Genomic DNA, 16339 nt, shown 5'->3' on the forward strand with positions numbered 1-16339 from the left:
GAAGGGGATTAAAAAGAGGGGTGGGGGAGGACCAGGAAAACAATTTGAGGAATGGCTAGAGGGGAGAGAATAGAGGAGCTAAGGGGGTGGGCCTAAGGCGGAGGAGGGAAAGGAGGTAAAGGGGGGCTCAAGGGAGGGCGAGGAGGTATATTAGCCAGCTAAGGGAGCTTAACAAAGGTGCTAATGGTAGGGGTAATGATAGAGGGGGAAGTTGCCTTGGAAGGGACTATTGGAGGGTCAAGGATCAAGTCATAGGTGGCAGGGTCGGGAGGGAGAGGGGATAATTAATCGTTAAAATCTAGAGGGCCTAGAAGGGGGGATTCAAAGAGAGGCTGACAAGGAGACTAAGGGAGGGGGTTGAAGACAGGGGCAGAAGGGGATTTAGAGGCTGGCATTATGTGTGGTTGAACAATTTGCATCTCAAGCAAAAAGGAGGGACATTTTCAAAATGAAGGGGTTGGTGGAATTCTAGACCATTTTCATCCTTAACCAGCACAAAGGCAAGTAGAGGGGAAGAGGCTGAACCATCCACACAGATTCTAGAAAAAGTCAATAAATCTTGGTTGAAGGTGGTAGCATCCATCTAGAGAAGTTTTCCAATGATCAAGGAAATCTGGCAAGAGGCAATCAAAGTTCCAGAAATGTAATGGAAGCCCTGGGAGAGTAACCCATAGAGCGATGTCTTGAAGGTCTATTTTCTCTGACTTCATGTTTGGAGTCCATTGCTGGAGTTAGATCCATTTCGTGCCAACATACTAGGGAGTGCATTCCATTAGACGGATTTGTCTTCCTCATCGAGAATTGGAAGATGAACATTCCATTTTTGAGCAAATAGGACTAAAGAGAGCTAAAAGCATTGCACTACTTTGAAAGATAAGCTTCCAAAACTTTAAAGGTAGGGTGAGGGCCAATGAATTGTTGATGAGGCATGACTTCCACTTAGCAATACCAAGGGCTAGAGAAGAATTGGTACATAGTGTTATGTATGTGGGCCCAATTCTACTTGATTGTGGGGGTGGTGGCCTAGCGATCGCTTTGCACTGAAAGTTACTTTTGTGTACCTGATTCACATGGAAATAAAACTACCCATATTGCCCTGAGATATGGACGGTGTTGATCATATCTTGGTTTAAGGTTTTTGGCATAAATATGTGTAACTCTCCTCCTCTGTAATTGGTTCTTCAATTCGTTGAAATTAATGGATTGTTTGGTGGTCATCAGTTTTCTTCCCCTTCAGGTTTTCCAAACAAAATCTTGTGTTCTTGTTTGATCTTTTTATCTTTCTTTCATTGTGTGTTTCTCCCTCGGTTTCGATCCTAACAATTGGTATTAGAGCCATAGTTTCAAGTGGGAGCAATGATGGAAGAAGGGAAGTTGCGGATCGAGAAGTTTGATGGTTCAAACTTTGGATTTTGGAAGATGCAGATCGAAGACTACCTATATCAGAAAGATCTTTATTTGCCAATCAACAAGAAGAAAGATCAGCCTAAAGATATGGACGATAAGAAGTGGGAGGTACTGGATCAGTAGCCTTCAACATCTCTAAGGATAAGACCACAGAGGATGTGATGAAAGCCCAAGCGGATGTATGAAAAACCCTCAGTGCCAAACAAGGTATTCCTAATTAGACGTTTATTTAATTTGAAGAAATCTAAAACAAATTCTATGCAAGAGCACTTGAATGATTTTAACGCCATCCCGAGTCAGTTAGAATCTATGGGAATAAATTTCAACAATGAAGTTTTAACCCTTGTAATTTTGTCGAGTCTACCTGATAGTTGGGACAGTTCGATTATGGCTATAAGTAACTCTTGAGGGTCTACTACTCTCAAGTTTGAAGACATGGTAAGATTTTTTCTTGATGAAGATACACGGAGAAAGAACAACTCGTCTGGGGAAACATCTAATTTTGCCCTAAATGTTGAAAAACAATGTAGATCTTCAAACGGGGCAACAACAAAGGGAATGGACGATTGCAATCCAAGAAGAGTCATTCAAGGGGTCCGTAGGTGACATGCTGGAATTGTAAAAAGAAGGGTCATCTCAAGTGTGATTGTAAAGCACCAAAGAAGAAAATGGAATAGAATGACAAAAGCTTTCAGTGAACGTCTACAATGAATCAGGTTCTAAAGATGAAGCTTTGATTTTGTGTTGTGATAGGAAAGGTGAATTCTGTTGGATACTAGAATTTGGTGCATCATTCCATGCTACTTCTAACAATAAGTGTTTCCTCAATTATGAACAAGGAAAATTTTGGTAAGGTATATCTTGGCAATAATAAATTCTGTGACATAATTATTAGAGGAGATGTGCAAATTGGAATGCTAGATGGGACAATAACTAACATTGCAACAGGTCAAACATGTGCCAAAACTTACAAGAAATTTGATTTCAGTGAGTCAATTAGCTAAAAATGTAGGACTTGACACAAAATTCACTAAAACATCTTGGAAGATCATTAAGGGTGCTATAGTGATAGCACAGGGGCAGAGAGAGTGAACTCTTTACAAAGCTTTTAATGAAAGCTGCATTAATGTTACTTCTTTGATGGCTAGTGTAGAGGTGTGACATCAATGTCTTGGGCATATGAGTAAAAGGGGAATGAAAGTAATGGCGTCAAAAAAGAAGTTAGACGGATTGCCATATGTTGACTTACCTTTTTGTGAAGGTTGTATGCTTGGAAAACAAAAGATAGCCAGTTTTTCTAAAATCGATAGAACTCCCAAACCTGAGAAGCTAGAGCTTGTGCACACAGATGTCCGGGGACCCTCAAAGGTACCTTCCCTTAAAGGTTCTTAATATTATATTACTTTCATTGATGATTCGACTAGAAAGTTATTGATATATTTCATTAAGAAGAAATCTAAAGTATTTGATATCTTTAAAAAGTGGAAATGTCTAGTTGAGAATGAGACTTGGAACGTTTAAAACTAAAATGCTTGAGGTCAGATAATGGAGGTGAGTACTATAGTGAGGATTTTGATGAGCATTGTGTTGTGAATGGAATAAGAAGACAGAAGACTATTCTAGGAAATTAACCACGGTATAATGGTGTAGTTGAACACATGATAGAACCATTACAGAGTTTGCCAGGAGCATGTTGTTGAATGTTGGATTGCCTAAGAAGTTCTAGCTGAAGCTGTAAACACTGCTACATACTTGATCAATAGAGGACCATCTATAGCAATTGACTGCAAATTGCTTGAGAAAGCTTGGACAGGAAAGGAGGTAAAACTATCTCATTTGCGAATTTTTGGTTGTCTCCTATGTTCATGTTGATGCTGAAAATAGACATAAATTAGATGTAAAATAAATTAATAAAAAATGCACTTTCTTGGGCTATGGAGGAGATAGTTTTGGTTACAGGCTATGGGATCAAGATAAAAAGAAAGTGATCAAAAGTAAAGATGTAATATTTAATGAGGATGTTCTACGCAAAGATAAAATCAAAGAGAAGAACAAACTGGATGAACCAAATATATGAAATTTGATTATATTTCTTCTAATGATCTTGGACAACATGATGTAGAATAGGTTGATGAACATGAAACTCAGGAGGAGCTAGTGACTCCACCCATTGCAGTTCGGCACGAGAGACGAACTATTATTGCCCCAACCCATTACTCTCCATCTCTACATTAATTATAGCTCATAGTGGGTGGTGAGCTTAGTTGCTATGATGGGGCAATGCAAGTTGATCGCAAGATGGAAATGGAAGAAAGCCATTGATGATGAGATAAATTCTCTATATACAAATCAAACTTGGAAATTGGTTAGCTTCCAGCTAGGAAGAATGCAATTCAGAACAAATGGGTGTATATGCTAAAATAGGAAAGTGATGGTTTTCAAAGATACAAGGTCAGGTTAGCGGTGAAAGGTTCCCAACCGGCAGGTCTCGATTTTACTGAAATTTTTTCTCCTATGGTTAAATTGTTTACAATTAGAACTATTGAATGTCAAAATTGTTTTCTTCTACGGTGATCTAGAGGAAGATCTATATACGCAGCAATCACAGGGATATATAGAGACTGGCAAGGAGCACCTTGTGTGTAAATTGCAAAAAAATATTTATGGACTTAAGAAGACCCCAAGACAATGCTATATGAAATTTAACAGGTTTATGTCAGGAAATAATTATACTCGTTGTCATGCAGATCATTGTTGTTATTTTAAGAAATTTGAAAATTCATACATCATCTTGCTCTTGTACCTGGAGGATATGCTAGTTGCAAGTTCTAACATGACAAAGATTAGGAACCTTAAAATGCAATTGTCCAAAAAAATTTCAATGAAAGATCTGAATGCTGCAAAGCAAATTTTGGGGTTGAAGATTGAGGAATAGGGAAAAAAAGATATTGAAATTATGTCAAAGTGAGTACATCTTGAAGGTGTTGAAGAGATTTGGCATGGAGAGTGCTAAGCCAATTAGCGCACCTTTATCAAGGCATTTTAAAAATCTTTCAAGATTGCCTAGTCCTAAGACTAAGGAAGAAAGAAAAGGATGCCAAAGATTCCATATGCATTAGCAGTTGGTAGCCTCATGTATGCCATGGTCTATACAAGACTAGATATTTCTCATGCAGTGGGAGTTGTTAACATGTACATGTCTAATCTTGATTTGGAGCACTAGATTGCAGTAAAATAGATTCTTAGGTATCTTACAAGTACCAAAGATGTGGCATTGTGCTATTCAGGTACCAATATACAATTGCGTGGTTTTGTTGATTTTGAAATGGCTGGAGATGTTGATGAAAGAAAGAGTATTACGGGTTATCTGTTTACTTTGCCCAACACGTTGCAAATTATAATTACTAACTTAGGTTTGTCTATCAAAGATCTACAATCTATTTGGTTTTCTGAAGAAGTAAGCAAAAGGTCAGGCCTCCCTAATCACCCTCAGTTGATAATCAAACATATTGCTCCAAATGAATACCAATCTAAAGTCACATTGCCTTTTTTTTTTTTTTTCGTGTGGTGGGGGATGCAGGAGACTTTTATATATAGGGGATGGGGTATTACATATGACGTCTACAAGAGTTGAACCCACATTGCCTCTATGGTTCTTATGTCTATAAGAGATGCACATAAAAATACCATTCTGCCTAATCAAAAAGTTGAAAATGTTCTTTAAGCTTTAAGGTCCAGACACTTATAAAGGCTTTACACACTTACACTTTCCTAATAAAGGATGGTATGAGCCATATACCTAGAAATGACAATGACACCCTCAGAAATGTGCACTTTCACAGAAAGTTCTAATTACATTGTATATAGCATCAAACTCTATGGCAATAGGATCACCTCAGCCAAAGATTGATGGTCAACTCCCAAGTGTTTGGCTTGTTTTGGGGGATTTGGCTACCCGATGCTCAGCCAATGGCCTTTGGTATATTGCAAAGGGTTGAGGTTATTGTTTCTATCATAATAATATTGATTTTTTTGGGACAATATTACCATGGTCACATCTACGCAAAATTGTTTCTGTTCAGCACAAAAAAAATCAACTGTTGGATCAAGATGCGCAATCTGAAGGTTGTAAATCTCGCTGAATAGTTATTGCGCTGAACTGTACCAATATCGCATGATTCACATCTACGTACCACATTTCATGAGTAAGGTCCAACGGTTCTCAGTGAACTTAAACCAGCATCCACCAGAACACTGACACAAACAGGCAAGAACCTCAGAACGCCAAAACCCGCGCGGGACACAAAGGGGAGGAGGAGAGAGGGCAGCAACAAGGGAGAGCATGGGGATGGAGCGATGGGGCTGGCGGACAATCCTATGACCCTCTGCAGCAATCCTCTCGATGTTACCTCGTAGTCAGTCAGATATTGCAAATCATGCAGACCTAAAATAAAGGCCCAACAGAGGCAATAGAACCTAGTCAGACCACTCTGGAGTACTGAATTATGGCCGGCCTCCAGCTATCGGGTAGGGTTAGACCAGTTCAATATTTCTAAGTCCATTGTCAACTGGTCGGTCTCCCCATTCACCAAACACGGGAAGGAAAAATTGTTAGATTCATCATCATGGGCTTGTAAATGATAGCTTGATGCAGGCTGAGTGGAGTGAATCTAGAAGGGTTTAATTGTTATTGACAGGCAGTAATGAAATAGTCCAGCAGCATAAAAAAATAAATATATGTTGAATTCTCAGTTTGACCTGATGATTAATGAACAATTTTCTTTTATCAAGAGAGGAATACTATTCTGCGCCAATTCTCTTGGATCTAAATACATTTATTCTAAAAATAAATGTAACAGAATTTGCAAGGGAAAACTGAGAAAGTATGAGTTACATGCAATTATTAAGTATGCAAATAAATATTTGAGAGAGATTTTGTTGGAAAAAAAAAACATGAATGCAGAAATGTAAAAATTGAAGAAATCTGAAACAAACCCTCTCTCAATTGTTTTCTTCGGGGTTCATAGGAACTTTGATCACATCACCATCTATGGAAAAAAATCAGACGAATGAATAAATCGATCATATAATATAGCGCAATGGGTCATCTATTTCAATTAGGTCACAGCAAGGAATAACTCTATTAATGGATGATTGGAGTGTGATTCCATCCTAAAGAATCCAAGTAGTTCAATCAGGAAGCTTTCTAAGCCTTGTTGAAGTTATCGCATCTGGTTCGCACCTCTCCCTGGCTACCTGTCTTGACGTTGAGAACACTGAGTTTCTCCATGGCATGGGCAAAGTCATTGAAGAAGGCGGTTTGATCTGCGGCATACTTCAACACAAAGGGCTTCGTTCTTGGGTCCTGAACCAAAACATTATCGGATTTAAGCAGTGTCATTCCCTTAGGCAAGTTTTGGAAGAAATTGTTATCGAATTTCCCTGGTGTAACCACGTCCATGAAGATGGCCATGTTTGGGTTGTTCTCGTAATTTTTGCAGGCTTTCTGCAGGCCAGTAGCTAAGCCCTTGTTCAATGTGGGGTCCACTGGTGCGGTCTTGGTGTAGTTGAAGATGCGTGAGGCGAATTCCTTGCAGTGGGCGAAACCGATGGTGTGTGAACCGGCGAGTGCAACCATTTCTTGGACGGTGAATCCCTTGGAGGAGTAGTACTTGATCTGCTCGTCTACGGTGGCGGTGGAGTTGATGATATCGACACGCTCTGACTTAGAGACGAGGCCATCTTTGCGGCCTAGGCGAACCTTAAAGGCAGGGCCACCAACCATGCTGACAAGGTTACGTGTTGTTAAGACAAGAATGTCAGCACAGGAGACAATGCCAGGGCAGGCGAGTTCGATGGCGGTCTTGGCTCGGATGACGACGTCAAAGCCATCACCAGCGAGGGAATGGTTGAGGTCATGGTCGCGCTCGGCCTTGTTGGTGTGAGTGGAGCTGATCAAGACGGAAGCGTCACAGCCATCGACCACGCAGTCATGGAAGAAGAGGCGGAGGGTGGCGGCTGCGGTGGTTGGATTTGCAATCTGCTTGGTGGTGACGACTTCTTGAATGATTTTCTCCAATTGTGGGCATGTCTTCTGGTAGTATAAGTCGTTGAGTTTCCCTTCCGACAGGAAAGATGTTGAGGAAATGAAGAGAATGACGAATATGGGCAATGCCGCTATTCCTCCCATTTTGTTAATTGCTTGGTGATTCTTTCTTTTCACTATTTCCAATGGGAGAAGGGGGCAGAAAGAGCAGACTTCTGCTTCCCTTCTCTGCTTCCGTGCTTCCCTTCTCAACAGATAAAAAGATAAACAAAAACGAAGCGTTGGGCGTTCAAAGTGAAAACGAAAACTAAATTTTGAGAGGAGGGATAAGAAGTATGAATCAGGGGGAGGGTGCTGTCAGTCGTTGTGGACAAGAGGTGTTTTAGGGACTTGAGACTATATTTGGTACTCTTTGTGTGCGTGCAAGAGGAGAGAGAAGGCGAGTCTTTTTTCATGGTTGAATCTGTGGGTACGAGGTTTGTCATGTTTCATCAATGGAGATGGTTTGGAGGTAAGGTAGGGCTGAGTTCAAGACTCGTGGGGGAGAGAGTCCGGACATTTTGGAGGTAAAGAGTTGTTATCCTTACACATTCCTACTATAACGGAAAATGGCTAATAATTTTATCTCATATTTCATGGCCTATCCAACCAACCAAGGTCCAACATGTTGCCTGGTGTGGCTGTGCTGGTGCCTGGCGACATGGGCGACATAGGCGACATGTCGCCCAACTTTGGGTGAGTATTATTCCATTGGCTGCACAGGTGACACAAGAAATATTCGAGAAAGTAACTCTGCAACATAATAAATTTCACTACAAGGCTTGACTTTCACATTTACTTTACTATGAAACTGACAACCGTGAAAACCTAAAAAATATTCTATTAATTCTAAGATTTATTTGAGTGACCTTCAGTTAATGGCCTTGGTTCTCACAATTCCACAGCCAAGAATGCAAGATGGAAAAGTTGGAGAAGAAATGAAATGCCACAATCGAGACGGAGAAGATGGACTAGGTCATCGGAGACGGGGAAGATGATGAAGGGGGATCACCTTCACAAGGACAGGAGCAAGGTTTGGAAGCTTTAGTTAACAAAAAAAGAGGAAAAAACCCCACCGGAATTACTTTCGTGAACGGTCGAATAGTTGGATGATATATCGCCGATAAAGTGTAAAAATCGTGTCTTTGGGGGTTTCGTGTTGCCCCCCCCAACCACACCACGATAAAATCATCGTATGTCGGCGCATATCGCCGACACACGGTACCATGTATCCAAGTAAAGGTTTGAATTCAGGAAATTTGCAAGAATCGACAAGGTATATTTTTGTTGTATATCTAGGGTATTTTGATACTCGGCAATGTATTTTTTACAAATTTCACTCTAAATGAAAGTAAATGTTTATGTTGAATTGGTTAATGATTTGGGAGTAAAATGAAAAAGAAATTAGTTAAAGTGACAATAGGTGATCAAGCTTTTAGTTTATATCAATATTCTACTCAAACGTAAATGATTGTGTTCCACTATTTATCCTTTTTACCATACATAGTGGATTAGAAGATGGATCTTTTTCTTAAATATGTGTTAGAGTGGTGTGAAGAGAGTACAATTCGATCCTACTTGTGCATAATGTTTGATAGAGTCACTAACATACACTTATAGAAATAAAATTTGATTACTGGATACTTCTCATGTTGGAATAGACTGAGTTATAGAGAAGACTTGTGCTGATTTTTTTTCCTTTACTTTTTAACCGTGATTTGTCCGGACCAATTTCCGCATACCTAATTTCTTTTGGGGAGGATAACTTTTACATATAATTTAAATATAAGATAGAACTATGCCCCTAGTCCTGAGAAGATACGGAATCTTGATCTCATACTACAAAGACAAGAAGTGTTGTGCTGTTGTTGTTTATACATGTTTGTGGAAACAATTCCTTTTAATGGGTTGACTACTTTCTCCTCATTAAGCCGTTCGAATTCTTCTTGTATTCGTGGTATTCCGATTTCTCTTTTACTCTTTAACATTTAAAGGATGTAAGCAGTTCTTCCATCTTTATTCACATAAGTTGAGTTTTGATTCTTGAGTTGACGACACAATATAGTATCAGAATACTCAATTTAAGAAGATATAGACCAATACTTTTATACCCTTGCTTCTCAGTGTTGCAGAATGACATAAAAAAGGCCAGTTGGAGATGAAGAACATGAGGAAGAATAATTAATAAAAGAAGTTCTGAGTATGTAAAACTATATAAAGCTCTTATGTATAGTAAGAATCATATATTAAGATGTAGGAGACTAAAGTCAGTAGTGACAGAGAATCTTAATTCTTAAATCTTAAAGAACAAATCAAAAGTTAATAAAGAAAGAGAAAGGGTTAAGTAAGAAATAATCTAATAAGCGTTTCTATCCAAAATAAAATAATAATAAGTGATTAAAATTTGTAAAAGGGTATCTGGTTTAGATCTAATTGTATTTGTTTGTCTGTCCCCAAAAAAAGAAATTTGTATTTGGTGGTCCCATAATTAGATTGGACCGGAACAAAATTTGAAGGAAAATCTAAAAGACACCTTAAGATGATTGATGAAAAACATAAATTCTTTAAAACAATGCCAAATTGATAGTCACTCGTTGTCATTTCCATTAGAACGATTAATTAGTTAGAAGAAATGACGTTAGTCGGTTGATAAAAAACCAATCCCTTTCAGTGGAGAGGTCGTGGGTTCGATTATGCCAAATAGTATATTATGTAATATTCCCATCTCCAATATATAAATGATCGTCTACTCTAAAAATATACAATGCAAACTCACAAGAGATTAAAGGTAATATAGGAATTATGAAATTATAAAATCATGACTTAATATTTTATTGAAAAAGTGTATTATGTTGCGAATTAAGAGACATTTTAATCTCGAGGGGTGGCTCAATAGGTAAAAAGCCAACTCCAACCAGGCAGTTCAAATCTCCTCAATGCCAGAGGCGTAGACCCGTCTACCATGTAAAATGTAATACACCCATCCCCATTATATAAAAAAAACTATATTAATTAATTAATTAATTAATTAAAAGATTACAAAAATAAAGAGACAATTTAGGGTGCCATTGAATTAATTAAAAGATTAAAAAATTAAGAGACATTTGAGGATGCCATTGCCAGTAGTTTTGGAATGTCTATGACTTTTGCCAATTATCTTATTGTGTCTTTGAAATTTTTTCAAATTTAAATCATAAAGCTATTTCTAAATCATTTTCAATTCAAGCTAGACGAATCTAGGGTATCGATCTGGATCAGGACTTCGGATTTGATTCCTAATTAGTCATTTTATAATTCTTTTCTACGGCGTTTTTTACAGCAGCAGGACTTAAGAATTCATATTGTTCCTCACCAATTGCAGAAGAAACACATGCAAGGATGGTAGTAGAGCCCAGGTCGAAAAAAAAATCAATATATGCCACACCAGGCCCAGCTATTGTATCAAACTAAGCTCATCTTAATTCCTTTCCAGTGGAAGGATTTGAAGACATCCACAAATTCAAATGGAAGACCTTATTTTCTGGGCTGGAGTCATGGGTAATGTTTCTCATCTCTGTGTTCTGGTTCTCACAATCTCTACAACCAGTACTTCCTCTTGAGACTCTAAAAGCTTCTTTCTTGTACAGGCAATATCATTTCCGTTTTACTTCTCCTTGCTCCCGTGTAAGTTTTCTAACTTCAGATCTTCTTTCTCGGGTTATTCAGTAGATTAAGTACAAGTCAAACCCAGAAGGTTTTGAGGCATTTGAAAGAGATTTTGGTGGGCATTGATCTAGAATGTGTATTTGATGAAACATAACAGCAAAACGTTTATAAGAATAGTGAAGAATGGATCGACAGAAGAGTTTGATAGCCTTCCTTACATCTGCACTTTGGTCAACACCGGCCTCTGGACTTACTTTGGCATCGTCAAGCCTGGTAGATTTTGCATTGCCACCATTAATATTTTCGGCGATCTGATTGAAACCATATATGTTATTCTGTTCTTCATATATGCACCTCCAAGAATGAAGGTACCTGCAGCTCCTGCTCTCTCTCTCTCTCTCTCTAATAATTATAGAACTTCCATGGATCCTCCTCTGCATTATGGTCGAGTTGAGATCACCTCCCCTTGAGGGTCTTCTACTTCCTCCACAATCAGGTGGTGATCCCACTTTCAAAACTGACGAGGTACAAGAACCTCTCCTAAATGCTTGATGCAGAAAAGATGATTCTGATGAGTTGGGATCTCTCCCGGCGAGGTTAAAAGACTGGGCTCCCCTTACACCTCTTCATCACATGTTAATGCTCGCATCTTCTTATACTTGAATAGTATCTAATTTTTCTTGTTCAGGCAAAAACAGCGATCCTCGCAGTCATACTGGATATTGGATTTCTGGGGGCAGTGATTCTGGGAATGCAATTTGGAATGCATGGAGATATGCGGAATGATGCAGCAGGATTCTTATGTGCAGTTTTCAACATAATTATGTATGCTTCACCTCTTGGAATCATGGTAAGTATTCATGGTGTGCACTCGGCCAAGGATCGGGTGACCAGCATCAGACCGGCCACGCTCCCAATAGCTTGGGGTAGATGCTGGCCATCTGACCAATAGGCTGCTGATCTCAGACGATTTGGATGCTAATTCAATCAATCATTCATAACCATCAAAAAAATACTTCTGATCTTGAATCAGTTTGATAAAAAATGATTCATTCATTGAGTATAATTAGGGAATATATGTTAGGAAAACAATTCCATTTTTTGGGTTCAGAGTTGGAGGCCTTTTCGATTTTATTTTTGTTTAGAATAATAAAAAAATCCTCGTAATTCATAAAAATAAAAAATTATATTAAGGGTTCTAGGTTAAAAACTCATTGTGCATCACCCACTTAAATCCAAATACAAATTGAGGATATAATAATAAATAATAGTATTTTTTAAATGAAAACCTATTATTTCTTTTTTTTTCACTCTCAAACCCTAGTGACCTAATTTCAATTCTTAATGTTATTTTCTATCAATTTTTCATTTTGATGTGCCATACTTATTTTTCATTCTATAATTTATTCTAGACAAAAGTTAGCAAACTAATTTTTATTTTTATCTAAAAAATAGATTCTTGTATTCATTTTTTTAAATAGACAAAATAAATAATAAAAATTGATACCAGAGAGGCCCATCGTTGATTGCAGAAATTTTCTTGCAAGTAGCTTGCGTCCGAATTATGAAATAATTCACTTTTTCCTTGGGAACCATTGGCCATAAGCTGAGCATATAAACATTCTTGCAATTTATATAATTACAAAATTGCTGATGCTAACCTCTCTTTCCTCACCAACCATGATGGTTTATCCCCTCTCCTAAAGCTAACCTTATTGAGGTCCTTATTGCTATTGAGGACACTAGTGTCCTTAAGGATGGCCATGAGTTTGATCATGACCGCGATTTTTTGTAAAGTGAGAGGAACCATAATGGCCATAGAGTCGTGAGCATATAAACATTCTTGCAATATACTATAAGTCTACAAAATTGCTGATGCTAACCTCTCTTTCCTCACCAACCATGAAGGTTTATCCCCTCTCCTAAAGCTAACCTTAGGGAGGGGGGGGGTCCTTATTGCTATTGAGGACTTTACTAGTGTCCTTAAGGATCACCATGAGTTTGATTTTTTTTTTTTTTTTTTTTTTTAAAGGAGGGGGGGGGGGGGGAATTCATGGTTGGAAGAAGGAAAAGACTAAAGGGTGGAATTTGATTCTAGTTTTCTTTCTTTTTCTTCCTTTAGCCCTATTTAGGCTATATCCCACTGTTTGTGTCTTATTTTGGTTAAGCTCAGTCCTTAGTATGCTAGTGTATCTTCTCCCCTCCCCCACCCCCCATAGATAGGCCCATAGTTGAATTTGAAATTTTCTTGCAAGTAGCTTTGCATCCAAATTATTGAAATAATTCACTTTTCCTTTGGGTTCACTCACGTTACCCAATTTCAAAAATATCATTTTAGATTACATTGCCTATAAGCTGATGAGCAAATAAACATTCTTGCAATTCATATAACAACATAATTGTTGATGCTGACCTTTCTTTCCCCACCACCCATGAAGGTTTTTTACCCCCTCCTAGAGCTTTCGAAAGAAGCTAACCTTATTAATGTCCCTATTGCTATTGAGGACACTAATTAATGTCCTTGAGAACCGCCATGAGTATGACCCTGACCATGACAGCTGTAGATGAAGTAATCATAAAACCAACGTTCGTCATCATATAAATGAAGACTTTACTGTAGACTTTTAAGTCTCACAATAGGAGTTTATAGGAAGAAAAAAAAAATCCATGATCGGAAGAAGAAAAATAACGAAGGGAGGAAGTAGATTTTAGTTTTCTTTCTTTTTCTTCGTTTATCCCTCTTTAGGTTTTATGCCACTGTTTATGCCATATTTTGGTTAAGCTTGGTCCTATGCTATTATATTGGCAAAAAAAACCAGCAAAGTCACTGAACTCATTTTTATGTGAAACATTATTGCAGAAACTAGTGGTGACCACGAAAAGTGTGGAGTTCATGCCTTTCTTGCTATCTTTCATTATGTTCGTGAATGGTGGGATCTGGACTGCTTATGCACTTCTTGTACGAGACATGTTTGTTATAGTAAGTTCTCAAAACTCATACTTCTATAATTATTGTCACTTAATAATAACAACAGGCATAACATAATAAGAAAAGAAGATTTCTACTAGGAGTTTGGGTTCAAGCATCGGTATTCATATTTTCACTTTCTTTCTTACCAATAAAATAAAATGAAATAAAATAAAATAAAAAAAGGAAAATGCTGATACATTACCATCTCATAGAATGAAAAAATTGTGGGCATACAGGCAAAATATTTATCTATAAATATTTAATTTTTAATAAAATATTTATAGATAAATGTATTTTTTGTTGTTGATACGCACTAATACCAAGTCTGATTTTGTATCAATTTGTATATCGAAAACTTTTTTTCCAACATCACGCAGTAAAACCATGGACTACTGGAAAAAAAAAGGTTTTATTTAAGAATCTCACATAAAAAATTTCAATTTTGTAAATTGAAAGAGCTTCAAAACTTTTCAAAACTTTACTTTTTCTTTTGTAATCCATTTCATTGAAATAAAGTGTGAAAATCAAGCCAAATAATTTATAAAATCATTATAACCCTATATGAAATTGAAATCAAACCAATACTTCTCTTTTATCCATTGCATCCAACTACAATCCATCATCCACTTTTATTGAACAGGTACCAAATGGGTTTGGATTTCTTTTGGGTATTGCACAGCTAGTTCTTTATGCCATCTACTATAGAAATCCCAACACATCGAAGAAGAAAAGAATAGAAGGACTCGATGAAGGATGGCAGCAACATGAACATCTCATTTCCCCTTTGGATCGGATAGAAAAAGAATAATAAAAGACTGAGAGAAACCAATATGAAAAAAATTTAGAAATATCCAATTGCAAGCATATAATCAAACTGAGGTTTGAATAAGTTCGATATCGTTGTAGTTGAAAGAAGTTTTCAATGAAATAAATTCTACAAGGAGGAGATAAAACTGTATTTTAAATTCAAATGTATGTTTACTTTTGTAGCTTATATGTTTGGATTTTGTCTATAGATACAGTTCTTATATCAAAATTGAAACGCCAAAAAAAAAAAAAAAAGGCAAAAACAATCCATTTGAAACTGTAAAACTTATTTTCTCTGAAGAGTGCAATTCCTCCCCCTTTCCTCATGCACATGATCTTGCGCGCTCTTCACCCGAAGGAAGCTCTGCTACCATTCATCCTCTGGTTATCAAGAAAAAGAAAAATCGAATTTTGTTTTTAGATAATTTCTTACCCTCCCCCAATTGAGATTTGAAAGCACTATTGTTCAAAATCGTTGGAGCTGTTATAATCTTTGATACTTGGACAATATTAGAGAAAACCCATGTATCACACACACAAGCAAAAGCGATACAATTGAAGCACTGAGGCTCTGCATGTTACTCCATCTTTCTTGTATGATAGCATCGAGTGCCAGACTTTGGAGCAACTGATCATGATAAATCATACATCAATATCTTTTATTGAAGGGGACACGGGTTCAGATATTCTTGCCTAACAAGTAAAACTCATCATAAATCTTCAGATGTGGAGAACCTGATTGTAAGTACTTACATTATTTCAGATCACCTCAGGATTGGCATTTCGACATAATAAATAAATAAATAAATCAGATAACGATGAAATGCATCAATAAATTAAACTCTCACAAGACAGGAGGAGATAAAAGCTGTATTGCTTCACACCTGGGACAAACATCGCTTGGTTTTGTCTAAGACCATCAATTGGCATGGTATTTCATCCCAATAATAATGGATGCGGTGTAAAAAACTATATTGTTTATTAACTAATTAGATAAAACAAATTTATTCATCTTCGTCCTTAATTCAACTCAAGGTATTGAAACAACCTTTTAGTAGAAATTGCCGGAGTAAAATTGCATTGCAAAATTATTCTTCGAACTTTTCTCACGTGGAAGCCTTCCACACCAATCCAATTTGTCCTTTTATTTATTAAAAATATATAATCACACAACTGTGAAGATTGATAATAATACATACAAATGATCAAGAGGATTGATAGAGTGGTAGAGATCCATATTTCTCAGTGGAGAGGTCGTGGGTTCGGTCCATGCAGACAGAGTCTCCCTCCTGAAGATTTAATCAAGGTGCGCGCAAGCTGATCAAATCATCTTGTATATCTCTATTTCCATGGATTTTTAGTGGAACTTCTTTAACTCAAAAATGGTAATGGCGAAGCAACCCAACAATTGCTTCCTCAAATTG

General features: G+C 37.3%; 2 protein-coding genes across 3 annotated transcripts; one reads left to right on the forward strand and one right to left on the reverse strand.

Moving 5' to 3' along the window:
* Window positions 1-6613: 6613 nt before the first annotated feature.
* LOC149010723 (peroxidase 41-like) lies at window positions 6614-7597 on the reverse strand. The gene has a single exon (XM_089162475.1). The coding sequence runs from the start codon at window positions 7595-7597 to the stop codon at window positions 6614-6616; it is 984 nt and encodes a 327-aa protein (XP_089018601.1).
* A 3346-nt stretch (window positions 7598-10943) lies between these two features.
* On the forward strand, window positions 10944-15163 carry LOC149010724 (bidirectional sugar transporter SWEET16-like). Of its 2 annotated transcripts, XM_089162140.1 has the most exons (6): window positions 10944-11029; window positions 11119-11155; window positions 11295-11505; window positions 11826-11987; window positions 13998-14117; window positions 14749-15163. In XM_089162140.1, exons 1-6 carry the CDS (start codon window positions 10996-10998, stop codon window positions 14914-14916), a joined length of 732 nt encoding a protein of 243 aa, XP_089018266.1. In that variant the 5' UTR covers window positions 10944-10995; the 3' UTR covers window positions 14917-15163. The 2 variants fall into 2 exon arrangements, with proteins under 2 accessions (XP_089018266.1, XP_089018267.1); XM_089162141.1 differs by lacking the exon at window positions 11119-11155 and having other exon boundaries at window positions 10953-11029; window positions 11198-11505.
* Window positions 15164-16339: the final 1176 nt, after the last annotated feature.

Source organism: Hakea prostrata, chromosome 7 (genome assembly GCF_041222555.1).
Source record: "Hakea prostrata isolate BN-2017 chromosome 7, UWA_Hpros_2, whole genome shotgun sequence".
Lineage (NCBI taxonomy): Eukaryota > Viridiplantae > Streptophyta > Magnoliopsida > Proteales > Proteaceae > Hakea > Hakea prostrata.

Coding starts and splice junctions, on each gene's coding strand:
- LOC149010724 (XM_089162140.1), top strand. CDS start 10,996: ATGGAAGACCTTATTTTCTGGGCTGGAGTCATGG. Junction 11,030..11,118: donor TTTCTGGGCTGGAGTCATGG/GTAATGTTTCTC, acceptor TTTCTTGTACAG/GCAATATCATTTCCGTTTTA. Junction 11,506..11,825: donor ATGCACCTCCAAGAATGAAG/GTACCTGCAGCT, acceptor TTTCTTGTTCAG/GCAAAAACAGCGATCCTCGC.
- LOC149010723 (XM_089162475.1), bottom strand. CDS start 7,597: ATGGGAGGAATAGCGGCATTGCCCATATTCGTCATTCTCTTCATTTCC.